Source organism: Lodderomyces beijingensis (assembly GCF_963989305.1).
Source record: "Lodderomyces beijingensis strain CBS 14171 genome assembly, chromosome: 3".
Lineage (NCBI taxonomy): Eukaryota > Fungi > Ascomycota > Pichiomycetes > Serinales > Debaryomycetaceae > Lodderomyces > Lodderomyces beijingensis.
This window is the reverse complement of record NC_089972.1, coordinates 1,140,220-1,163,212: the sequence shown is the minus strand read 5'-3', so window position 1 is coordinate 1,163,212 and position 22,993 is coordinate 1,140,220. Positions and strand designations below refer to the sequence as shown.

Here is a 22,993-nt window from a genome sequence, read left to right as displayed (position 1 = left end):
ATTTGAGAGAACTCACCTCGCTATTCTTTTGCGTTTATCGACCCGTCTTTGCATGTGAAGAGAAGAAAACAACAATCACAACAGCAACATTCACAACGACAACAACAACAATGCAACTACATTCGAGGAGTCGTTTCTTCTTCCGTGTTTACTACAGGTACATATAGAATAAAGGCCAGATAGCCACCGCTACGACCACCACCGCCACAGGGAACTTGTCTCTGCATCAAGACGAGGATTTGGAAAAAATTACTGCATTTGGGTTGGTACGGTAAATTGCCGAGAGCTACCAAACAGAAAGCCAACGAGCCACTTTGGTACTGGTACTTGCCGCAAACCACCTTTGATGTTTCCACACAACTAAAGCATAAGCTTTGCAAGGTAATATTTAGATCTTCCATTTTCTTTGAGAGGAGCAGGATGAAAAAGTGTTGATTAAAAGAAGAAGAAAAAAAAAAAGAAGAAAAAGAAGATCTCAATCACCTGTCTTTTCTCCATTCCACTGCATACGTTATATATATACACAGGTATATTTCCACTCGTTAAGCCAGGAGGGTAAGCAAACACCAACTTCAAAAAAAACCATGGTGCTACACATTTTCAACAAGAAGCAAGCGTCTCCGCCGTCACCACCGCCAGCAGCAGCAGTGCGCGACCAACCTGCGCCGCTAAAACAACATTCGAAAGCAAGAAAGCAAGTGAGGTTCAATCAGCCTGCAGACACGACAAAGGGGATAGTTTACAGTTCTCCCCGGATCGCCATACCAGGCTCGCAGCTAGGTGGCTCTGCCACCCCTCAAGAAGTATCATCAAACGCAACTTCAGCACCAGCTTTGGATGTTTCACCCACGCATTCACCACCACCACCACACGAGAGAGGCTGCCGCGGAGCCGCACCACGCAAGTCAGCTCTAGCGTCGCGCTCTCGCCCGGGGCACGGCAGCTGCACTACGGAACAACCGTCAAGTTTGGGGCACAGTTATACTAGCGCGTCAGATACGGATATGTCGCCTACACACTCACCCGAGGGCCAATCGTGCCCCTTGCCAACGCACAAACGACGTGGATCTCCCAAGACACCAGAAATCTCCAAAAGGCTGATAATCCAGTCTCAAGGAGGCAATCGTGGTGGAAATGGAGATGGTAATGTTAACGGCGAGGAAGACACAGGCAGCCAAGAGCAGATGGCAAGAAAGAAAAATCAAGCAGCTGGTAGAACAACAAGTAAAGCCAGACTTGCTCCTAAAAAACCAGCGAGAATTAACCCGAGGAGAAACCCTTCAAGAGAGTCCCTTGTTGGTGCAAGTAGCAGGACGGAGACGTCCAACCGACAGCTCAAAGCTAACACCAAGCACTTGAGAAATGGCAGCGACAGGATTAAAAAACGGCTGAATAACCAGTCACGCAATAGGTCGTTGGAGGTAGCCCAGAGTTGCAACGCCGAGGGCGGAATTTTACCCTACCCCGTCAATGATGACATACTAAGCATCATAGTGAGAACTACAACTGGCGAAGGTTGCAGTGGTAATGGTGGTAATGATGCAAACGACGATGGTTTCCGAGAGACGACTGCTCCCGCACGAGCAACTATTATGAGAGTCTCGCCGCCCCAGTTCTCGGTACAGATAGTATCCTCTTCAAACTCCAGTGAGCCCCGCGCCAGCCAAGAACAGCACCAGGCAAGAGCAGAAGAAACATCCAACCCTGGGGCAACATGTGCACGAGAAACTACGACAACCCACTTGGCACCACCCGAACACCCTTTTCGCCGTCGACGCGAGCTGTTTGATGCATCGAGTATGGTGACTGCACGGTCCTTTGGATCATCAGGCTCAATTTACGGTGATGCACCTTTTGGTAGGAACGAAGCCGTTGCGTGCATTTTGGAACGGACTGGAAGCACCAGGAGTTCGGCTAGCAGACAGAGAGGTGCTAGGCGACAAGCAGCAGCAAGCACTAGTGGCAACTCGGAACAGCAGAATACAATAGTGGAGGAGCCAAGAGGTGCCCTGGATAACCTCCCTTTGGCAAGTCGGCAAGGAACAAGGGATAGGAGCTTTAATCCAGAGCGTAACATGAGAAACACTCAAGCATTGAATGTGAACCAGACCCAGACTCAAACTCGCGCGGGTCCATCAGGTGGTGCAGAAGCACAAATTGCACCTCTTTCCTCATCCTTTGCCCCAAATCCATCATCAGTACAATCAGAGTCGCAAGCAGAACGAATTACGCGTACACGAGAAGCAATTATTGCCAGATTAAACCAACGCATAGACCTTTCTCAATATCCAACCGAATTGACCATGCAAACAGCAGAACAGCGTCAAAATGAAGCAGGACTTGGAGGAGCAGAAAGAGGAGGGGAAGGAGAAGCTCCGCCACCACTAGACGAATACGCACATGTGCCGTCTACGCCACCATACCGTGAAAGACTTCATAAACGAGTCGATCTCATCTCGTTTGATCCACGGTACCATACACCAGTGATCCGCATCAATCGCAACTTGGTCAAGACCCCCAAGAACCTCCGCCAACTGATCCGCAAGATGGATAAACTCCAAGTTGTGCCGCACGAGATCAACTTGTGGGAAGTGAGTAAAGTCGATGATCTTGAGTTTTTGCAGAATTTGCCTCAATTGTTTTTCGAACATGAAGTGAATGAGGCATTAGCTAGCTCATTGAGAGCCAGTAGACACCAACAACAGCAGGAAGAGTTGATGCGGTTGGAGTATGAGCAGGAGATTAGCCGTGCTTTGGCTATTTCAATGGAGGAACAAGCTCAGAGGCAGTTGTTTCGTAGCTTTAGATATCACGGAGCTGAAGCAGCTGCCTCGCGTGAAGAAGTAGTAGTAGAAGAAGAAGATGAAGGGGAAGAGGAAGAAGATGATGACGACAATGACAATTTTGCCAACGAAGACGAGTTTGTCAATGTTGATGAAGCATTGCGCGCTTGGCATCAGCTGCAAGTAGCTCTGAGTTCAAGAACGAGGACAGAGGCGCATCCCGTAAGACCCGTCACTTTCAACTACTTGTTGCCGGCCCATGCTCGTTCGTCAGCTTCGTCGTACATGACAGCTTATTAGCTTTTTGTTTTGCCTTTCTGCTTACGGTTTCGATAGTGTTTTTGTAGTCACTGAATCAAAGTTTTACATTTCGTTTTTTTATCCCCGTATGTTAGCTCTGTTTAAGAGGTGAGAAGGCAGGATGCTACGTCATTAATGGCTTAGCGGAAATCGGAGGGCCTCTTTATTTTGATCCATCGAGGAGCTTGACTTGCTATTCTTGGCCACCTCGCTATCTCAACGTGGGATGTTGAGGAGAACGGGGTAGATTCAGCTAGTGCTTGATTCCTTTCCCCTCTCTCGTCGCCACTTGCGTCATTTTAAAAATAGTTCCAGCCTTGGATTTGACTATGGCTTTCCTTCTTTTTTTTGGCTTGATTGTGTCCTCGAATTTGAACTTTCACGCCAGCATCCTCAAAACTCAAAAAGAGTTTAAATTAAAAAGATGCTTCGAATTTCTGTTTAGTTTTGTCGAGGCTTGGTGATTCCGTCGTATATGAAGTAGTAAACAATCGTTCCATCATCATTCACCAAGGCAACCGTGACTCTATCCACTCGTCCCTTGCCATTCACATTCTCCATTTTCGCCCACCTCGGATCTTGATCCGTACTTGATACACCTCCATTGGTCACTTTCGCGTCAGTTTCCGTCATGTTTTGCAAATCAAGTGACTTCAATCGTTCAGATGCATCTTCGACTTTGTCCAGTCGCAGTTTGGCACTAGACTCTCCATCTTTCGCACTGGTAATCGCTTTAATTTCTTCGAACCACAGGTTTATCTCCTGCACACTCAACTTCGTATTGAGCAATCTCTTGCATGCAATCCACTCGGTTTTGTTTTCGGGATCAGTAGATGCTAGTTTTTGAGGTGGGAAGCCGCTTAGGATGTGGTCATTGTGCACTTGGACTTGTGTCCATAGGTTATAGTGGATTAGATTGAGTTTGACTTGGTCTGATAAAATCGTGGTAAATTCCTTCGTCATTGCTCGTTGATCTTGAGATGGGGTTAGCGGTAAGGTTTTATTGAGAGTAAGATGGAACCATGAATCGAGGGGCCCATCGGAGATATTTTTCAAGTGCGCGCGCGATCCACCAACAAGGGGATAATGATCACAGCTCTTAGAGTGCCCTGTTCACCTATTTGCCAGTTGACAATCTTGAAAACTGGGGGCTGGGCTATTTTTCCCTCTTTGATGTAGAATGAAAAAGTAGAAGATGTCCAGAGAAGTTCCACAAGATGAAGGAATGTAAATAGCGGATAGAAGCAGAACTTACTCAAAATATAACATGATATTTCCTCATAACCCACTAACACCAAAACCATGAATCAAAGATGCCAAAACAAAAAAAAATTGGCAGCATAGACATTTAGAAACACACGGTTCCGAAGACCGTTTTGAGCCTGCTCAAACTTAGCCTTTCATATAAAAACCACCAACGTCGTCCAGACTTTTTTTTTTGTTTCCTTTTTCATTTCCTCAAGCAGCTAGCTATTTGTTTCCCCTGGCAAGTTTTGCAATCTTTAAACTTCAAATACTCCGTGCCATTCTTCTTTCTCTTCATCTTGACAATATTTTTTGCTTCGATTTGCTTTTCCAAGGAATCCATTCCATTGATTTCAAAGTGCGGCATCCAGTTGTACCCCAAATGAACATGCAAGTGAAACAACTCCATTTTCCTCGTTGGAAAGTTCAAACGAATTAAAAAAAAAAAAAAAAAACGAAATAAAGAAGGTCTGTTCTTTTTACAAAGATAAATAATTTGAAAGTGAAACGTCTTCTTCACTATGTTTTGTACCGGCTTATTGTATCTTGAAACGAGCGGTCGTTGAGCCTATGGATGGAAATTGGTGCCGCACGGATGATGCGCTTTTTAATTTTCTGATACGCGGGCCGAGAAAACCCCCCCAAAATGATAAAGCCACCCCCAAACCGAATTAATGCTAAGGGGTTTTTTTTTTTATTTGCAAACGTCGTCTGCTTGACAAATGCATTTTGGTGCAATACCACCTCTTTGAGATCCTTTAGGATGTAATAGATCCTTTGACTTGAGACCTTTCGTCACCAAAAAGAATCCATGCTTATCTTGCTGCAGGGGGGTGGGCCATGTGAGTGGCAAACACGTACAACAAAAATCGTTAACGTGTTTCTGATTTCTGGACTCAAACATTCTCAGCAGCGCGTTCTTCCGATACAACTACAACTCCCATGCGTGGGTGTGAGTGCGAGTTGTGGAAGTTGAGCAGTACCGTTGATCCTATTCAGTTCATGCTAGGCGGCTTCAACTGCCAACGCTGCAATTTTTGGAAGCAAGCAGGCAGGGGGAGTTACTGCGTTATGAGCTCCTGTGGAAATCGTATGACTCTGCTTGAGGTACAATCTGGTTGGTTTGTAGTGCTCCGTATGATTTCTCCATACTAACAACAAAAAAAGAAGACCCGATGTGACGGGGAAAGCGGTTTCAAGTGACAATGACGGGCTAAAAGATCAAGAAACAGCAGTAGTAGTCTAGATCCGTTGTATAAAAGATTAACCGGGGTTGTCATTTTTGGATTAACCATGGTAGAAGACACCGTCTGTCTGTCAGAATTGCGTAGTTTAGAATCGTGAAGAAAGCAAGAGAACGTGTTCCCTCTTACCTTGGATCTACAGTGGTTCTTCGAGCACTGCCCCAAAGTGTTTGCTTGTTTGTATTTATCTTGTTTTTTCGCAGATGTCGAATCAAGAATATGGGTTGCGCTGCTTGTTATCTCACTCTAATCAACATCCCTATGGGCTCTCTTTTCTTTCGCGAGTTTTCTCAAAGAAGCAGTGGAACACCATCAACTTTTCCAGCACAACAAAGGTCTTCTCCATGAATTAGGTGCATACCAGCAAAGCAAATGCAAAAGATGCAGCAGTATGAAACGCGTCTACGTAGATTTTTTTTTCAAGATAAAACTCAGTCAAAAGTGGAAATATTTGCAACATGCAATAATTAATGCCTTGACGCAAGTTGGTTTATTCTTTACTTTTAGAAGGGAATGGTACTCATGAAGTGTGTTTTTGATTGGCAAAACGCAGCAATTTGGAGTTGATACATCAACAACCTCCTCGATGCCAGTAGTCCACCTATTTGGAGTGGATCAATTTTTAAGTATAATGGAAGCTAAATCTCTGGGTAGATCAACATCTCATCTACATGTCTGAAAACCCAAAAGAATAATAGGACTTTTGGAGATACTAGACATATGAATCCGCTTTGCAATTGAGGTAGAAGGAGAGAGGGCTGAGAGAGACTGGAGGGGAGCAGAATGGTGGTTGGACGTTGACCCCAGAATGCGTCTCGCTGCATCCTCTTTACAGCGGAGTTATAAAAAAGAGGAATTTGTCCTCGTTAATTATAATTGCTCGAATGCACGAGGGTTAGACCTTTGGATGAAAAAAAGAGACTTTTGCATTTAATTATCCAATCTCGGATTCGTCTTGGGTGAATAGCTGTATCACTGTTGTTTCTGGTCATGGAGTTGGAACAGGACAAACCTCATTATTTTGGAACCTTGCTTGTGCTTCCCCTAAGCTCATGAGTCTGAAGGAAACATCGACAATTTTCACAATTTCCACCGTAGTTTGGGTGTTACGGTTATTTTAGTTGCAGTAGACCAAGGAGCGAGCTGTAGGCGTCTAAATCATGAGACTATTATTGCTGGTTTATCAACTGCCCTATATCAAAGGCGTGCTTAGCTTATGGTCTACGGCATAGCAATTGTTTGTATTTTTGGAAGTAAGTCGGCGGAGACGATGTCTAGCGGTGTATCTCATCGGTGCCTATGCTGGAGATCCAGCAAAACTTTGTGTACTTTATTTTTCCCAAAAAGGCATTCAGTTGATTTGTTGAAAGTTCATCATCTGAGCAGAGCTAGCTGGTCGAACTTGGTATGGAAATTTTTTCTTTTAGTTCTCGAAAGCTATATCAGTCTTATCTTTCTGAATCGTGCCGTATTGTCTCCTATATCATCGAGGCAAGGGCTGGAGCAAGGAAGTGAGAGAGTAAGAGAGATATAACCTTTGTTAGACAAGCTAGTACTCAGAAAATTGGTTAAAGTTTTGGACTTTAAGGAGCCCGCTAGAAACCAAACAACCAAACAAAGGGGTAGCTTTTCCGACAGAGTTTCATTGCGAAATGCAGAGGTAAACTACATTGGCCAGCCTCCTTCTTCTCGTCCCTTCTTCCCCCCCTTCTTCTCTCTCCACCTCCTTTCAAATCATATCAATTACTCATCGATGAACTTGCTTTTGCTGTTGAAGCTATGGCGCTTGAAGGGTTAAAATTGTCTTACCTCTTGCTCTATCGATCTCCGCTGATATGTCCCTCATGCAATATTGATATATATTGATTTATACATACATGTACATCATGTACAATGGATATAATTTTAATTTTACCAAACAGTTGGTTATTGAATGGTCCTCTCTTTTTTTTTTTTATTTTTTTCTCTTCTTTTTTCACACTGAGGGGCCCTATAAATAATTTTGCAATCTCTCTCGTTGGAAACCTCTCCATCACGAAATAATTTTGCAATCGTTTCAACGATACTAGGAATTTGGAAACTAGATATATTTTTATACCTGTTGGTTCAAAGAAGGACTCTTGTCATATATTTTTGCCCTCAACGATCTGCAAGCCGTACCACTTGACTACCAACGCCCCCCCTGCCCCCAATGTTTACATCGCTGAGTTTTAGAATGCCCGTTCCTCCAAAACAAACTACTCTCGGGTCTCCCCTCCAAACTCAACCAAAAACCACGCCAAACAGTAGTCTCAGAACAAGATTTCAATCGAGCTGGGGCCCTTCGAGTAGCGAAACAAAACACCACAGGAGCCAGTCGTCACCATTGAAACAGGCCATTTCTCGAAAAGCACCACTCAAGGACTTTGATGACGAGAGCTTGGTTAGTCTCACTTCACACGAGAGTAACGATGCCGCTTCCACTATAGCGACAAGCACAGATGTAGGTTCAATTGATAACAAGAATGGCACCAGGCACATATTGCCGCCCATTGAGTATAAACTTTCCACCGACCTTTCGCAACTAGCATACAGTTTGTACCGCGTCGACACCACGGAGTCGATGAAGCAAGAGCACTTGACAAGACCCGAGAGATTTGGCGCCAAAATCAACCTTTCCCAACGCGAAATAGATATGGTTAGATACACGTGGAATCTGATGGTGCAGGAAGAACGATCGAGTAAAGCCAGAATGCCCGGCCAGTTCCCACTGGAAAAAACCGCAGTTGGCAGCTCATTGCCTCGACAAGCAACCGGCTCTAAAAATATCTCGTGTCCCGTTTCCTTGAGTTTATTCTGCCAGCAGTTCTACGCCAACGCGCTCGCCACGGCTCCCGAGTTGGAAAAAATGTTTCCCTCGATCAAACACCAAAGTGTCAGCTTTGCAGGGATCATGAGCTTGATCATTTCGCAGTTGGAAGACTTGTCGGTGCTCGAGTCGTATTTCGTAAGCTTGGCTAAGAAGCACTCGCGAGGCTTGGGGATCGAGCCGGGCCAATTTGAAATCATGGGCGAGGCGTTAATCTATACCTTTAAGGAGAGATTTGGCGAGCAGTTCACGTTGGAGTTGGAGATTCTCTGGATCAAAGTGTATTTGTTTCTTGCAAATTCACTTCTCCAGTTGGGTGTTGACCCGATCATGAAGCCCGAGGTGCTCGATGGTCAAATGTCGATATACGGGGGTGCCAATATGCACGACTCGGAAAGCATGGTGACCCGGCTGGAGTATGAGCTTCGTCCGCAGGTGTCCAACACTACCACCATGAGCCAATCGCGAGATGACAGAAGCAGCAGCCATCGTAGATTCTTTACAAGAGGCACAAACACTGGGGGTGCCACCGATGTCGATGACGCCGCCTCCTCTACTTCAAATTTGAAAAGGGCACAACTTCAGCCAAAGGATCATCCCGTCCAACCACAGTTGGAACAGCAACAGCAGAAATCGCCAAAGAAAAAGAGCAAGAATCGTAAGTTCAATGCTTTTAGAAGGAAAGGTGATTGCACAATCACGTGACCTGACCCAGAGAACTTAGATTTTCTATTTCTTTTTATTGTTACTTTGATTGTGGTTTCAGTTCCGTTGTTTAGATTATCTAGCAGTGCTTTTTTTTTCTGTAATGAATTATGATTGGTTATATCTTGATGAGTAGATGCATTAGTACTCAAATTGGCATGGAAAGAGTCTGATACCTTCTTCTCCATCCTGTGGGGGGGGGGGGGGGGATTTCAGAAAACGGGAATAGAGATGGTGATAGGTCTCCTCTTGCACGCTTACCAGCCACCCAGCTCCCTTTTGTTTTTTTTCTCACGTGACGAGCCTTGAACAATTTGAAACGCGTACCCTCAAACTTCGAGACGCGGCTCAAACTTCTACATTTAGTTCACGCAATCGCACTAAGAAACATGAAACTAGCACTGGGAGGAAAGAAGTACATTTCCATGTCGGTGCTTCTCTTCCTGGATCCAAGAGCAGTGACTTGCTTGGTAAACCCCTGTACAGAGACTTGAACCGTAGTAAAAAAAAAAAAAGGCGCACCGTGAAGGGGGCAAAGGGGAGCGTAGCGTGGTTGCAATTATATTTCTCGAAAGGGTATAATTGCATAAGTAAATATTTGTATCTATACGCGCGGTTTATATGCGGTACCCAGCGGACGCCAAAGAGACACGCAGAGACACTTTGGAGAGCTTGGTTAGCAACAGTTTCTTCAACAGACGAGTAGGAGCCTGTTTTATGATTGAAGAAAAGCCCCAGCACCACTAGGTTCACCCATTTATCGGTTTCTTGTCAAAGCATTTGCTGCTCAACTTTTGCTCAATTCAAAGCTCAAGTAAACTTGTACGTCTTATATCGGAAAAAAAAAAAGAACAGTTTTGCATCTAAAACTTTGCTCAAAAACTCCATTTAGGAGCACTTTCTTCAGGTTGCCCTTTTTTATAACCGCACTTTTTCAAGGCATTTACCAGACATCAACAGAACAGGAAGCAGCACTTTCAAGCACCCCTCCGTCCCCCGTAGAATATAACTAGTTTCCGCGTTATAGATGTCGAAGAGTTTCCAACTCACAAACTATGACGACTTCTTTTCGGAGAATAACTTCTACTCAGCATCCAACCATACTAGTTCGAACCATATCAAAAATCTCAGAAACTCGGTGCAGATACCCCACTCCATCAGTACAAGGAGTCTAAAGAATGGGCTAGACGAGACGCCTAGAGGCAAGAGGTTCTCCCAGGGAGACAAGAAGGCGAGAAAATCGAGCCCGAATTCGGGCTCGAGCTCCACCAGCAGGACGTCGATGATCAAGTCCTCGCCGTCGTTGAAGGCTCTAGAAAGTGTTCTCAATGAACGAAGCCTACACTTTGAGAATCCCGGGTTGATTCTCGAAGAGGCAGACGAAGACGAGGAGGAAAAGAAAAAGGAAAGCGAGGAAGAAGAAGAAGAAGAAGAAGAAGAACAAGAGCAAGAAGATGAAGGGATGTTTGACTCGACCGAGTTTTTTCATTCGACAAGATCGCAACCAGAGTTGACCGACAATACTACACCGTTTGAAAAGAAAAACACCACCAACGAGACGTTGGCGTCGGGACAGAGCTTTGAAACCGCGAATGAGTTTGTGAATGAAAATGCAAAAATGTCAAAACCACCACCAGCGGCAGCAGCAGCAGGTTCACATTCGGGCAAGACACATCAGCACACAAAGTCCTCGGTGTCAACTATCAGCGGGAGTGGCTATACAACAGACGAAACCCCAGTGTTGGAACAGCCTTTCACTTTCCAAAACTACACGCGCAGTTTCGACTCTCCGCTGTTGGTGCTTGTAGAAACAGGAGCCACGCAGTTTCCGTCAGATAAATCTAGAGAAGAAAACACTCTAATCAACGACTCGACAGTGTCGTATCCCGATACCAATGCCAACAACTCGGGTAGAAAGTACTCGAATGATCAGTTGTTGGAGCACATACTGTCGAAACAGAAGATGAGTGAATCTGATGTCAAGAGCTTCATTAAGAACAATAGCAGCGCAAACAGGAAAAAAAAAATTAACAATAATAATAAAATTAATTTGGACAATACAAGGGAGAACATGCACAAGGAGGAAAATCCCCGAGCTACAACCACGAATCTAAATTACGATTTTGACACGGAAAAGTTATTATTCAGCTCCGACTATACGAGCCCAAGTCATATTGATGATCCCTGGCAAACGCAAACCAATTTTGTCAACGAGGGTTTAGGTGTGCAAAGCTCTAAATTTGCTAGCGACCCAACAAATTCAACTCCAACTCCAACTCCAACTACAACTACAACTGCCAATACCAATACCAATACCAATACAAATACAAATACAAACACGGGCAACAACAGCCTCAAGGCTAAAAACAGATCACTGTTAAAGCCACTATTGGAAAGGGAGGTCTCTCAAACAAAAAAGTCAAGAAGAAGCGGCTATTTGGATAAAAAGCCCTTGCCGTTGATTGCACCACAGAGCCCTTCAAAACAACTTGAACCAAAGGAGCAAGCGCCAGTACCAGCACCAGTATCAGTACCATATTTATCCTACCCCGAGACAAAAAGTTCTACTATACCACAACAAAATTCACCAAGGAGCCCACCGAGGATGTGGTCATCGAAAACCAACAATGACACTCTTGAACAATCGCCAACAATTGACCCGAGAAGCCGCAATAAAAGGTCAAACTCGTCTTTTTCCTTTAATCTCAGCAAGAACGCAACCAAGGACACCTTAGATGACTCGAAACCACAAGATCATTTGCGCAAGAGAAGTGCAACGTTGAGCGATGTCAACAAAATAGCGACCCAGAATGCAGTTCAACCGGAGAAGGAAAAAAAGAAATTATTCAGTTTTAGGTCATTATTCAAGTCGAAATCAAGAGACCATTCTTTAAACGCCGCTGGAGCAACAGGTGCTTCTGCGGACAACGAGACTCAGGCTAGTCAAGCAACCTCCAAATCAAACTCAGCTACCCTTGGTAAGAATGAGCAAGTTCCTACCTTGACGAAAACCAAGTCAAACTCGTCGATTATGAATGCCTGGCGCAAGCGCAGTTCGCCGGAACAGAATACAAATCTGGATAAGGCAGGAGACAAAATAGTAGACGCAAAGGAACCGCTAGCAGCAAACAACGGGTGTCAACTAGATCAACGAACTGACTTTTTCTCGCAGCCGAGAACTACCAGCAGCGACTCAAAGCCCAGGCCGGGCTCTATTGACTTTATCCGGGAAGTCAGTGAACAAAGCCTTGGCCCCAAGAAGAATCCAAACTCAAAAGGCAGCATGAAACTGAAGCAGGGTAAGAATCAGGAGGAAAAAGAGGAGGAAGAGGAGCATTACGACGATGCAGAGTCGTTATCTTTTAATGGAAATAACGGTGACGACAGCTTTCTTTACGACTCCAAGAATATTAGCGAGAACCCGCCCATTCAAAGAGACTCGGGAGGCAAGTACAGAGAGGAACTTCTGTTGATGCCGCCCTTGTTTGATTCTAACCAGTTTGGCTCTCCATTCAGAGTCACTTACCAAAGTTCGCCTGATTTGAAAAGACAACGCCAGCCCGATGCAAACTCCATAAGCTCATCAAATACTCGCAAGACGAGGCCACTGTCGTCGGCGTCATTATCTCCCATCCCCAACGGACACCCAAGTACTAGAGACAAGAGCCTGCAATTACTAGGAGAAACGTTATTTCCAAGGTCCTTGGACGCGCACGAAGTAGAGAGTATAATATCTTTGGAAAAGTCTCGGTCGATCAGGTCGGTCAGGTCCAATAAGCGGAGTTCGTTTATCAATTACGATGGGAGCGACGATAACATTGTTCAATACCATGGACCAGCGGCTTTACCCCCAGCTAGTGGCGTTGTCAGGACAAGCTCGATTTTGAGAAACTCAACTAGTGTGAGAAGCAATCTAGATGGCGAAGTTTCTGAAGTGAATTTGATCGACGCCAACGTTTTGAACCCCAGTCCATTACCAAAACCTTTTGGCACACCTGCTGAACCGGTTGGCCACGATTCAATCAATTACGAGGATTTTATCGAATTCCGAGATTACCTTGACGTTGACAATTTAAAGTTTAATTATTCTCCACAAGCTGTTGGCAGCCCCGTTAGTGTGAAACGTGAGGTTGAACTTCCAACTCGTAACATGAGAGAGTTGCTTCTGGAAGTGGCTCACGGTGCTGAAGATATTGGTGAACCACCAATCATAGTATTGGAGGCGTATAATCACGAAAACAGTGCCAATAGGCATTCCATCCCCGAGGATGCCACAATCGATGCAAAACAGCTTGGTCGTGATGATAATGATGATGATGATGATGCCGTTGTCGATGCTCCCTCCATAACCGTCGATGAAACACCACAGCCTCAACTACCTTTACAGTCGGTGCCGTTCCCCAATAGCTCATTCAGCCATGCAACTGCCGTTCCGATTGTCATTGATTCGTCTACGCCGTCACCTTCCCCGCTCTCGATGAGCCAAACGGAGTCTCCAAAGACCAGTGTCGAGGTTGAGAACAAGCATGAAGATAAGGAAGACAAGGAAGACGAGGACAATGATGAGGATAATGACGGAGATGAGGATGAGGACGAGGATGAGGTTCACGACACAGAGGAAACCGCGCCTGCAATTGATGAAGAAGAATCCGGCGACGATTCTTTCCAATTTGAGACGCGGGAAAAGGCTGACAAAGTTGGTGGGATTGAAATGGAGCAGACAAAGGCATCACGCATTTTACAAACTGCACTCAAGTCGAATGAGTTCAAGTCGAAGTTCAGTAATCGCCCAATGTCAATGTCTTTCAAGGGATTGAACCCGTCAAAGTTGAACAGCAAGTTTAGTGGACACAATATGCGAAGCGGTGGATCGCATCAATCACTAACGGTATCTTTTACGGACGATTCATCATCCGTAGGAGCTGGTTTTGGCACATCGGATGGAGAAGACGAGGACGAGGAGGAGGACGAAGAGGAAGAGGAGAATGAAAACGATTATGCTGATGAGGAAGCGCTACTCGAGGAGTACGAAAAGGAAAACATGGTTCCAAATATGAAAATGACGAGCGATGTATCTGCAGAACTGCCCTCATTGCAGACGCCTCCAACCAAATCTATGGCTAGATTCGGCAGGGAAAGCTCGCTGGTTAACTACTCGCCACCGCAACAGCCACAACCTCCTTTTGGCCAGAGATTTGTGCACAACAAAATCCCTTCGATATCCGATCAATCGTCTACAAGTTCATCTCCCAGGTCATTCACGTCAATCTTGAATAAGTGGAAGAAAAGCAACTACAATACGCAGCAGCTACCCAGACCACCCCCGCCTCCACCGACTAAGCAATCTGGAGTCAGGTTCAGCTCAAGAATCATTCTTTACGACACTTATAACGGGGAAGAATATGATCGTCACCCAGATACAGCCACATGTAACCAATTGACGCCGCTCTTGGCGCAGCAGATTAAGGAAGAGATGAATTTGATCAAGCTGGAAATGGAAGTTCATGTTGATAGTAGATGTTATACACAGTTCTTTTAATGCAACATTTGATAGACTTTTCACAAATCAGTTCCGTATCCGTAGAAAGAAAGGGAGCGATCGGTAATACTTTTCCTCACTGTTGTTGTTTCTCTGCTTCTTGTCTAGCGTGTTGATCTTTTGCACTTTTAAAGATCGTATCTAACGTTTTGTTATCGTCGCCGTGGATCCTAGCAATGACTTGTTCCGGCTGCTCCATCAAGACAACAACGTACCCCTCGGGTCTGGAGTCTAGACAAGTTGAAGGTGCCCAATCGGCATCATCGTATTCTCGCAATGTTATCACTGGAGGCTGATTATTGACGTACTCCGGGTAGTTGATCGCCATCTCTCTTCATATAAAAAACGTAGATCAGTTGGTTTATTCTGTCAAGACTTTGAAATTTGCGAAGCCGAGTTTCCACAGATTCCAAACCTTCTCTTCAGTGCGCAAGAAGAGACCAAAAAATAAAAAGAAAAGTTGAAAGAAAAGGAATAGTTGAAAGCCTTCTCAACTCTTGACATAAAACCCCCCCATTCATTAACGCTCACGAGATGGATTCAAAGGTAGTGGTACCGGGACAATACCTAGCCCCAACATACCAACTCCAAGACGGCAAACAAGTCAAATACATCGCAGGCAGAGGCACGGTAGTGAACTCGATCCGAAGCGACGAATCGCAACCTAGCATCCCCGTAATCTGCGCCTCCATTGTAGGCCATAAATACATCAAACAGATAGCTAACGACAACGACAACGCGCAGGGAGAAGATGAAGCAGATGAAGCAGAGGATGAGAAACAGCTCACGTATATCGTGTGCGTTATACCGCGCGGTCAACCAATGCCCAGCGCAGACGACATGTCATCGATCTCCACCACGAACAGCATCAATTTGCCGAGGGAGAACGACGTGGTGCTAGTGCGAATAACCCGTATATCGCAAAAGCAAGCGCAATGCGAGATCATCGCCATGGCGAACAAGGCCATCCTATCTGACTCGGGAATCGGGTCGAATGGAGCCACGGCGCATGCCTCGTTGCCGATGGGCGGCGGCTCGCAACACAACTTCAACCCCGCTTCCATCGCCAGCTCGAGCACCATGAGCTCGAATGCGCAGATATACGACTTGGGGGAGAATTTCCGCGGGATCATCAGGAGTCAGGATATACGGAGCACGGAACGGGACCGCGTTGTCGTTGGCGAATGTTTTAGGCCCGGTGACGTTGTGCGTTGTGTCATTTTGAGTTTGGGGGATGGGCTGAATTACTATTTGAGCACGGCGCGCAATGACTTGGGGGTGGTGTTTGCGAAGAGTGAAGGCGGCGCGGGCTCGTTGATGTACCCTGTTGACTGGTTGCATATGATTGATGTCGATACTGGCCTAGTTGAAAAGCGCAAGAATGCGAATCCGTTCCTAGAGTGAAAGAAAAGACTGTAATTTTTTTTTTTTTTTTGTATATGTCATTCTATAAGATTAATGCTATCTTGAATGTTGGATGCTAAAAAAGTTGGTTAGATCGAACCGACGGGATGAGTGAGTTCTTCTCCGTCTCCACGTAGATCAACTTCACTCAACCCCACAACCGCGCCAAACTTTTCAAATCTATCAAAGTATTTGTGTTTCTTGTCTTGACTGATTTCAATCATCTTGTTCCAGTATTTATCGTGCTCGTAGATAAAGTTGACGTCGCCTTTGAAATCTTTATCGAGCTGCACTTTAGGCACATAGTTAACGAAGGGATGGTCGAATACCAATTTCTCTCTAGTTAGCGGATCAATAAAAGGGTGAATCAACTTCAAAAAAGTCCATCCGAGCCAAGGGATATTCGTCAACAACGCCTTGCCTAATCGTTCCGGGTAATGCGTTTGCAAGATATGTAGTACTTGCCTTCCAACGCCAACCGGGGGGACTTTGCCACCTTGGGTCCCCACGGGGTGTGCTTTGAAGTCTATGAGCAACGCCAACGAGTCCTGTCCCAGGGGCATGTAATCAATGACTCGTTCCAACATGTAAACCAAGTGCTGCACTTGTCTCGCGCTCGGCTTGGTGTTTTGCCGCCCCGGTTTGAGATAAAGACACGGTCTCGATTCGTTATCGTAGCCCAAGATTACTTCTTTACCAGTTTCATTCTCGGGTGCGCATAGCTTGCCATTCACTTCGTTTTCGTCGTCAAAAAGTTCACTGATGCCAAATTCTCGTCTCCACGCTAGCGTCAACTCGATGCGATCAATGGCGTCTTCGACGTGCCATTTCGTAGCTCTCAAATACCTCAAGAAGCATTCTCTCGTCAACCACGATTTTTCACCCTGGGTCAATGCGCCGCCATCGTCGACGCTGATTCGAATCTTGTGTTTGTGGTGCTCTTCGCTGTCGGATATCGTCAAGTTGGGGTTTTGGAAATAGGTGAGCACTTTTAGGTATTTCTCTTTTTGGTCTTGGCTAAATGTGGCTCCGACTGGTATCTTTGACTCAGGCGGCGGGTTTTCAAAGGGGGTATACCTTGGTGCGTCATCAGGGTGCTGCTCGCGCTTGTTAGCAACTACCCCACCACCACCAACGGCTGCATTGCCATTACTTGTACTTGCGTCCAACGCGTGGCCATTTTTCTCGTGTAGTGACGAGTCCTCAGACGTGGATCGGGAATTGGAATTGGAATTGGAATGTGACCCTGACCCCGACGTCACTTTACTTCTCAACTTGCTAAACATGGGGGGCAAAGTACGAGTTGGTGCCAACAAAAAAAGTGAAAGAAAAGAAGAGATATAGAATTGCCCACCAAGCTATATCTGTAAACAACAAGTCTCCGTTATCTCTCAACAACACACCTTCTGGGGCTAATCCATCAAGAAAAACTTAAGCTGTTTGGCAAAACAAAGGGGGAGTTTTCCTCTTTTATCTATTGAAGAAAAAACAAAAAAAAAACAGCAATAAGACGGAATAAAAAAAGAGAGCCGCGCACGGATATTTAGCGAAGCCTGGCGGTGGGAAGAACCAAAGGATAAAACCAACGCAAGGGCATACTGTTGTGAGTGAATTAGTACAGAGCGGTGTATTCAACAACCGACAAATCTCACGAGCAGCCGGACGCGTGTTATCGTACCCTTTGGGTGATCGCTGTAGGCGTGTTCGGTGCTCTTCCCCACCTTGAGAGTCCTTCGCGGCTCCGTGGAATTATATCCGAGTTTTTGCCGATAGCGCCGACCGATTCCGTTTTACCGTTTTTTCTGTTTTAGTCAGCGATTTTTGCGCTTGACGTGTTGCGACGGAAACTGAAACACGAGCCAACAACAATATGCCACTGGGTCGACACGGCGATGGGTGTAGTTGCCAGGGGCGAGAATATGGAAACTTTCGCCTAATATCTGACATCACCTATTATATGACAGACTCCGCTACATGCTCTTTTGACAAAGGAAGAGAGGGGGGGGGGGAATTGTCGCTTGCTCTATCACGTGACACCAATATATATTATTGTACTTGGCGAGAACAAATGCCTTGCGCTTCGGCTAATACATCTACAATTAGATGTTTGAGTTTGAGGATTGAGCCATCGGTCGTCGGCAAATGTAGGCCTTCGCTCAAGCACCGCTTGGACAAAAGTCAAACTAGAAAACCAGAATCTGCTTCACTTGCCCCAAGGCTGAAACGAAGGAAGGAAAGAAAAAAAAAAAGAATGAAGAAAATAGTTGCAACTGCAATGTCGTGTGACTCTTAGTCAAGAGGCAAACTCAATCTTCTTTTTCTTGTTCGTTATAAATACTCTATTAATTAGCTATCAAGTCAACATCCCGTTGACCAATCTATCGTGTTTCCAGCTTTTGGAAATGTCAATCGGCAAGTTCTTTTGAGTGATACTACCACCATCGGCGTCGAATTGATCCAACACCTTAAAGAATTTACAAATGGGCTCGACGTACCATCGTTCTCCGTTCCATTTGAACCAGCCCAAATGGCCGCCGACACTAGTCGTCACCATGGTGACGTAGGGGTTCAATTTCGTTTCTGAATACGGTAGTGATCTCGACCCGACCACGGGGTCATCTTTCGAGCTCACAATCAACACGGGCACTCTGACTCTGAGCAACCTTTGCACTGGAGACGCGAGTCTATAATACTCATCGGCTGAGTTTAATCCAAATAATCGACTAGTAAAGTACTCGTCGAAATCTCGAAGGAATTTCAAATTGTACTTGGACGGATCGTCTCTGTATTGTTTGATGAATTCATTTTCTTCAAGTTTCCCGTGACCATTGAGCAATTTAAGTAAATTGTTGCACATGGTGGGCGAATAAACATTGTGGCCGAGAATGCTTTCCCTTAAATGATGGGCGCCATCGGGGAAGTCCCAAGGTGTGCCAAACATGCACGCGCCTTTGATCATTGCCGGTGCATCTGCTCCTTCTTGGCCAAGGTAATTTGCCAATATGGCACCACCAAGCGAGAACCCCATCAAGTAGATGCGCTTTTGGGGCCATTTCTTGCTCACAAATTCATTCATCAAGTACCGCAAATCATTGGTCCATAATCCGTTGTATAGTTGAGGGCTTGTTATAGTGTGGTGGGCACAGCCGCGAGAATTGAGGACAATAGCATCAAAGTCGTAGGGTGGCCCAATGATTTTCTCCAAGACTGCTCGAATGTATGCTTCGTATGACCCCCCTGACAATCCATGCAACACAATCAACAAGGGTTTGTCTTGATTGGCATCCACGCCAATCAATTCTTCGTCGGGGTTTTTGAATTCCGTGCGTGGTGGCAAGTCCTCCTTTTGTGAACTGGGTCTATATTTCAAATGGTTGCCATCGGACTTGTATGGAGTGGTCATGGCATAGTCTATTGCAACGGTGCTTTCACCTTGCCATTGGTCGTATTTCAACTGTTCACCGTTTGGCAATGTATATCTTTTATCTTCGATTTGGATGATTTCTCGCTTGTAATGTACATGATTCAGATTTTCAAATTTGTTCAATGCAGTATATGCCGTTTGCGTGTGCCCCGACGAAAGCAACGGGTTGACATAAAAGCTGTATCCACTTTCAAACTCGGCTACATTGTCCTTGATCATTTCAGGAATCGTGGTGCTGCTGCCGCCGCTTCTTGGTTTGAATCTTATGGGAGTTTGAGCTGCATATTTTTCTACGCGTGACTGGAAGAAACCTGTGCCAAACATCGCACTTTTTTTCAATCTTGACAACAGTATTGGATGAGAGAGAGCTTGTTAGGGATAGCCTTGAAGCTGTGCTTTGTTTAACTGATTTTTTTTTTTGATATTGTTCTGCTATATTCGACGAAATTTCCGATTTGAATATCAGAGGTTGGTTTTCCGCTGCAGAAGAGCGACAGAAAAAAAAAAAAAAAAAAAAAAAAACTTTAACGCCGGCCAGAGCTGCCGAGGTTATCTCCAGGCAAGAGTGAACAAACGAAAACGAAACCCCAGCTGCTGCCCCACGGCTCTTGACATGGTCTTCTTCCGGTCTCATTGCAGAAAGCAACCAACACCTCTAACACGGCAAAGCAAGAGTTGCTTCCAGCTTGTGATCGAAAAAGAAAGAAGCCGGCGCAAGCTGGAGTTGCTCCCCCCGTTTCTCGTGCTTTGGCTGTTCTTTCACTGCCACGTGCAAGCAACTCTCGTAGCTATGTCCATCTCCTCTAAGCTTCAAGCCATTCTTTCATATTTGTTTGAATCTGGAAACTCTTGCTTCAAGCTATCCCTCTTGTAAAATACTCTATAGTGGTGTTGCTGTTTTTTTGTATTCTGCCTGAGCCACACAACATTTGAAGCTTGTGTGCAGAGAGCAATGACACAGCCACCCAGTGTCGCGGAACAAATGACAGAAAAAAAGAGACAGAAAAAGAGACACACGCCTAGATAGAGGTATTCCAAATTGGGGCTAATTATGGCTGTAACGGGAATCCGCGATAAGGAGCGTAAACGACAACAAGGAGAACAGCAGCAAAGAACAAAAACTGGGGAAGGCGAGAAAAGAGGCAAAATTCGGGTGGCAAATAATTTTCAACTACTGTTGCTGGGTGTTAATAAAGAAACGGTTGGTGCACTACCCGTTTTTTTTCCCTCCTGCTGGTCACTAATCAATTATCGGTGTGCCCGGCCAGCGGTAAACCACCACTATCGTGGTGGTAGTTCTCTCCCCCCGCGCGCCCCCTTCACCGTCTTGCTCCCGCGGTGGCCCCCCGTCGCCCTCGCCGTCCTATGGCGTTTCTCATTCTCGCTCACCCCCGGAATCTCTTGGCCGCCCAACAACTTGTCATGCTTGTTTCTTGTTCAGCTTTCCTTAGACACCTCCCTCCTTCTAGTACTGGTTTCAACTTGACACATAAATAACTTTTCCACCATAACAATTTATACACCCTGGACAGCTTTTTCGAACGACACACATCTGGTATCTTTCTTTTAAATCTTTCTATTGGCAAGCTTTAACTATCTGAGTGGTCTACATTCCAGCTGTTGAATAAGTTATTTTGCAAGAGTTTTTGATTTTTTTGATTTTTTTTTTTTTCAAGTTAGCTAACAATTAGCACAAGAACCAAGAAGCAGGACCTCTCTCCAACTTTCAAGATGCAATTATCATTATCGATATTGACTTCGGTTGCTACGACTCTTTTGGCTTTGACGTCTGTTGTGGAAGCAAAGCCCCACAGTTTGAAGTTGACCAAGTTGTCCAATGAAGAAACGTTGGATGCAACGACTTTCCATGACTACACAACTACATTGGCCAACAAGTACTTTAACTTATTTAATCAAGCTCATGGAAACCCGGTTCCATTTGGCGTGCAGCAGATTTTGAGCAAAGGCCAAGCTGGTAAAGATTGCGCCAAAGTGCCATTTGTCACCCCTGAAAAGGAAGGCAAGTATGATGCGCCCTTGACCAATTACTTGAATGCTCAATACTTTACCGAGATTCAATTGGGCACTCCCGGGCAGACTTTTAAAGTTATATTGGATACCGGCTCCTCTAATTTGTGGGTTCCGTCTCAGGAATGTACCTCATTGGCGTGCTTTTTACATTCCAAGTATGACCACGATGCAAGTTCAACTTACAAGGCCAATGGCACCAAGTTCTCAATCCAGTATGGCTCGGGCTCAATGGAGGGATTTATATCGCAAGACGTCTTGACAATTGGAGACTTGGTGATCCCCAATCAAGACTTTGCCGAAGCCACCTCTGAACCTGGTTTGGCTTTTGCCTTTGGTAAATTCGACGGTATATTGGGTTTGGCTTATGACTCCATTTCGGTGAACCACATTGTTCCTCCCGTGTACAATGCCATCAACCAAGGATTATTGGACTCGCCACAAGTTTCATTTTACTTGGGTGACACCAACAAGGATGAAAACGACGGTGGCTTGGCTACATTTGGTGGTTATGACCCTTCATTATTCCAAGGTAAAATCACCTGGTTGCCAGTGAGAAGAAAAGCTTACTGGGAAGTTTCATTTGAAGGTATCGGATTGGGCGACGAGTACGCGGAATTAACTAAAACAGGTGCCGCTATCGATACCGGCACTTCATTAATCACCTTGCCCTCCACCTTGGCCGAGATCATCAATGCTAAAATTGGTGCTACCAAGTCGTGGTCAGGTCAATATCAAGTTGATTGCGAAAAGAGAGACGAATTGCCCGACTTGACTTTGACATTTGCCGGTACAAACTTTACTTTGTCGGCTTATGACTACATATTGGAAGTTGGTGGCTCTTGTATTTCGGTATTTACACCTATGGACTTCCCTAAGCCAATAGGTGACTTGGCAATCATAGGCGACGCTTTCTTGAGAAGATATTATTCTATTTATGATTTGAAAAAGAACGCTGTTGGTTTAGCACCATCGAAAGTTTGAGATTTAGGAGAGAGGGAGAGATGAAAAGATGAAAAAGAAGTCTGTGGGTGGGTATTTGTTAAGTTTTTTGTTGATTGATGAAAGTTTTTTTTTTTTTTTTTATTTAGAATGAGTAGTTGAGTAAAAGTTAGAGTTTTTCAGGAAAACAAGTTGAAACATATTTTTTCAATAAGCAAAAGTCTGACTATGATTTTATGTCCTGATTCATATACTGACGATGCAAATGGAATCTGGGCGAACAAATCAAGAGGTACGCACATTAAAAGCTTGTTCGGTTCACCAAAGTTGTTACTCTCCGGACATTACACAAAACCCCTCATTTGACTTGCTGCAAAAAATCCCCCCAGCGCATCTTGCACTGACAATGTTGGTTTCCATAAAGCAGCAGCATGAAGAAGAAGTTCCTCCCCGATATTATAGCGGAGTTGTGGTGTTTCAAGTCAGGTGAAAACAAGCCTGATGATTGCACTAGGTTCAATTGTTGGAAAG

General features: G+C 45.1%; 10 protein-coding genes across 10 annotated transcripts; 5 read left to right on the top strand and 5 right to left on the bottom strand. All coding sequences in view use genetic code 12, as the record gives it.

Annotated features, from left to right (window-relative positions):
- Positions 1-584: 584 nt before the first annotated feature.
- On the top strand, positions 585-3,083 carry LODBEIA_P25810 (uncharacterized protein; the record flags this gene model as incomplete). Its single annotated transcript, XM_066972596.1, has 1 exon — positions 585-3,083. The coding sequence occupies one exon, from the start codon at positions 585-587 to the stop codon at positions 3,081-3,083; it is 2,499 nt and encodes an 832-aa protein (XP_066829519.1).
- Positions 3,084-3,524: 441 nt separating this feature from the next.
- Positions 3,525-4,046, bottom strand: LODBEIA_P25800 (uncharacterized protein; the record flags this gene model as incomplete). Its single annotated transcript, XM_066972595.1, has 1 exon — positions 3,525-4,046. The coding sequence occupies one exon, from the start codon at positions 4,044-4,046 to the stop codon at positions 3,525-3,527; it is 522 nt and encodes a 173-aa protein (XP_066829518.1).
- A 487-nt stretch (positions 4,047-4,533) lies between these two features.
- LODBEIA_P25790 (uncharacterized protein) lies at positions 4,534-4,737 on the bottom strand (the record flags this gene model as incomplete). The annotated part of the gene is made up of 1 exon (XM_066972593.1): positions 4,534-4,737. The coding sequence occupies one exon, from the start codon at positions 4,735-4,737 to the stop codon at positions 4,534-4,536; it is 204 nt and encodes a 67-aa protein (XP_066829517.1).
- Positions 4,738-7,787: 3,050 nt separating this feature from the next.
- On the top strand, positions 7,788-9,125 carry LODBEIA_P25780 (uncharacterized protein; the record flags this gene model as incomplete). The annotated part of the gene is made up of 1 exon (XM_066972592.1): positions 7,788-9,125. The coding sequence occupies one exon, from the start codon at positions 7,788-7,790 to the stop codon at positions 9,123-9,125; it is 1,338 nt and encodes a 445-aa protein (XP_066829516.1).
- A 1,027-nt stretch (positions 9,126-10,152) lies between these two features.
- Positions 10,153-14,664, top strand: LODBEIA_P25770 (uncharacterized protein; the record flags this gene model as incomplete). The annotated part of the gene is made up of 1 exon (XM_066972591.1): positions 10,153-14,664. One exon carries the CDS (start codon positions 10,153-10,155, stop codon positions 14,662-14,664), a length of 4,512 nt encoding a protein of 1,503 aa, XP_066829515.1.
- A 76-nt stretch (positions 14,665-14,740) lies between these two features.
- LODBEIA_P25760 (uncharacterized protein) lies at positions 14,741-14,992 on the bottom strand (the record flags this gene model as incomplete). The annotated part of the gene is made up of 1 exon (XM_066972590.1): positions 14,741-14,992. The coding sequence occupies one exon, from the start codon at positions 14,990-14,992 to the stop codon at positions 14,741-14,743; it is 252 nt and encodes an 83-aa protein (XP_066829514.1).
- A 206-nt stretch (positions 14,993-15,198) lies between these two features.
- LODBEIA_P25750 (uncharacterized protein) lies at positions 15,199-16,068 on the top strand (the record flags this gene model as incomplete). Its single annotated transcript, XM_066972589.1, has 1 exon — positions 15,199-16,068. One exon carries the CDS (start codon positions 15,199-15,201, stop codon positions 16,066-16,068), a length of 870 nt encoding a protein of 289 aa, XP_066829513.1.
- An 89-nt stretch (positions 16,069-16,157) lies between these two features.
- Positions 16,158-17,354, bottom strand: LODBEIA_P25740 (uncharacterized protein; the record flags this gene model as incomplete). Its single annotated transcript, XM_066972588.1, has 1 exon — positions 16,158-17,354. One exon carries the CDS (start codon positions 17,352-17,354, stop codon positions 16,158-16,160), a length of 1,197 nt encoding a protein of 398 aa, XP_066829512.1.
- Positions 17,355-18,421: 1,067 nt separating this feature from the next.
- Positions 18,422-19,711, bottom strand: LODBEIA_P25730 (uncharacterized protein; the record flags this gene model as incomplete). The annotated part of the gene is made up of 1 exon (XM_066972587.1): positions 18,422-19,711. The coding sequence occupies one exon, from the start codon at positions 19,709-19,711 to the stop codon at positions 18,422-18,424; it is 1,290 nt and encodes a 429-aa protein (XP_066829511.1).
- Positions 19,712-21,223: 1,512 nt separating this feature from the next.
- LODBEIA_P25720 (uncharacterized protein) lies at positions 21,224-22,504 on the top strand (the record flags this gene model as incomplete). The annotated part of the gene is made up of 1 exon (XM_066972586.1): positions 21,224-22,504. One exon carries the CDS (start codon positions 21,224-21,226, stop codon positions 22,502-22,504), a length of 1,281 nt encoding a protein of 426 aa, XP_066829510.1.
- Positions 22,505-22,993: the final 489 nt, after the last annotated feature.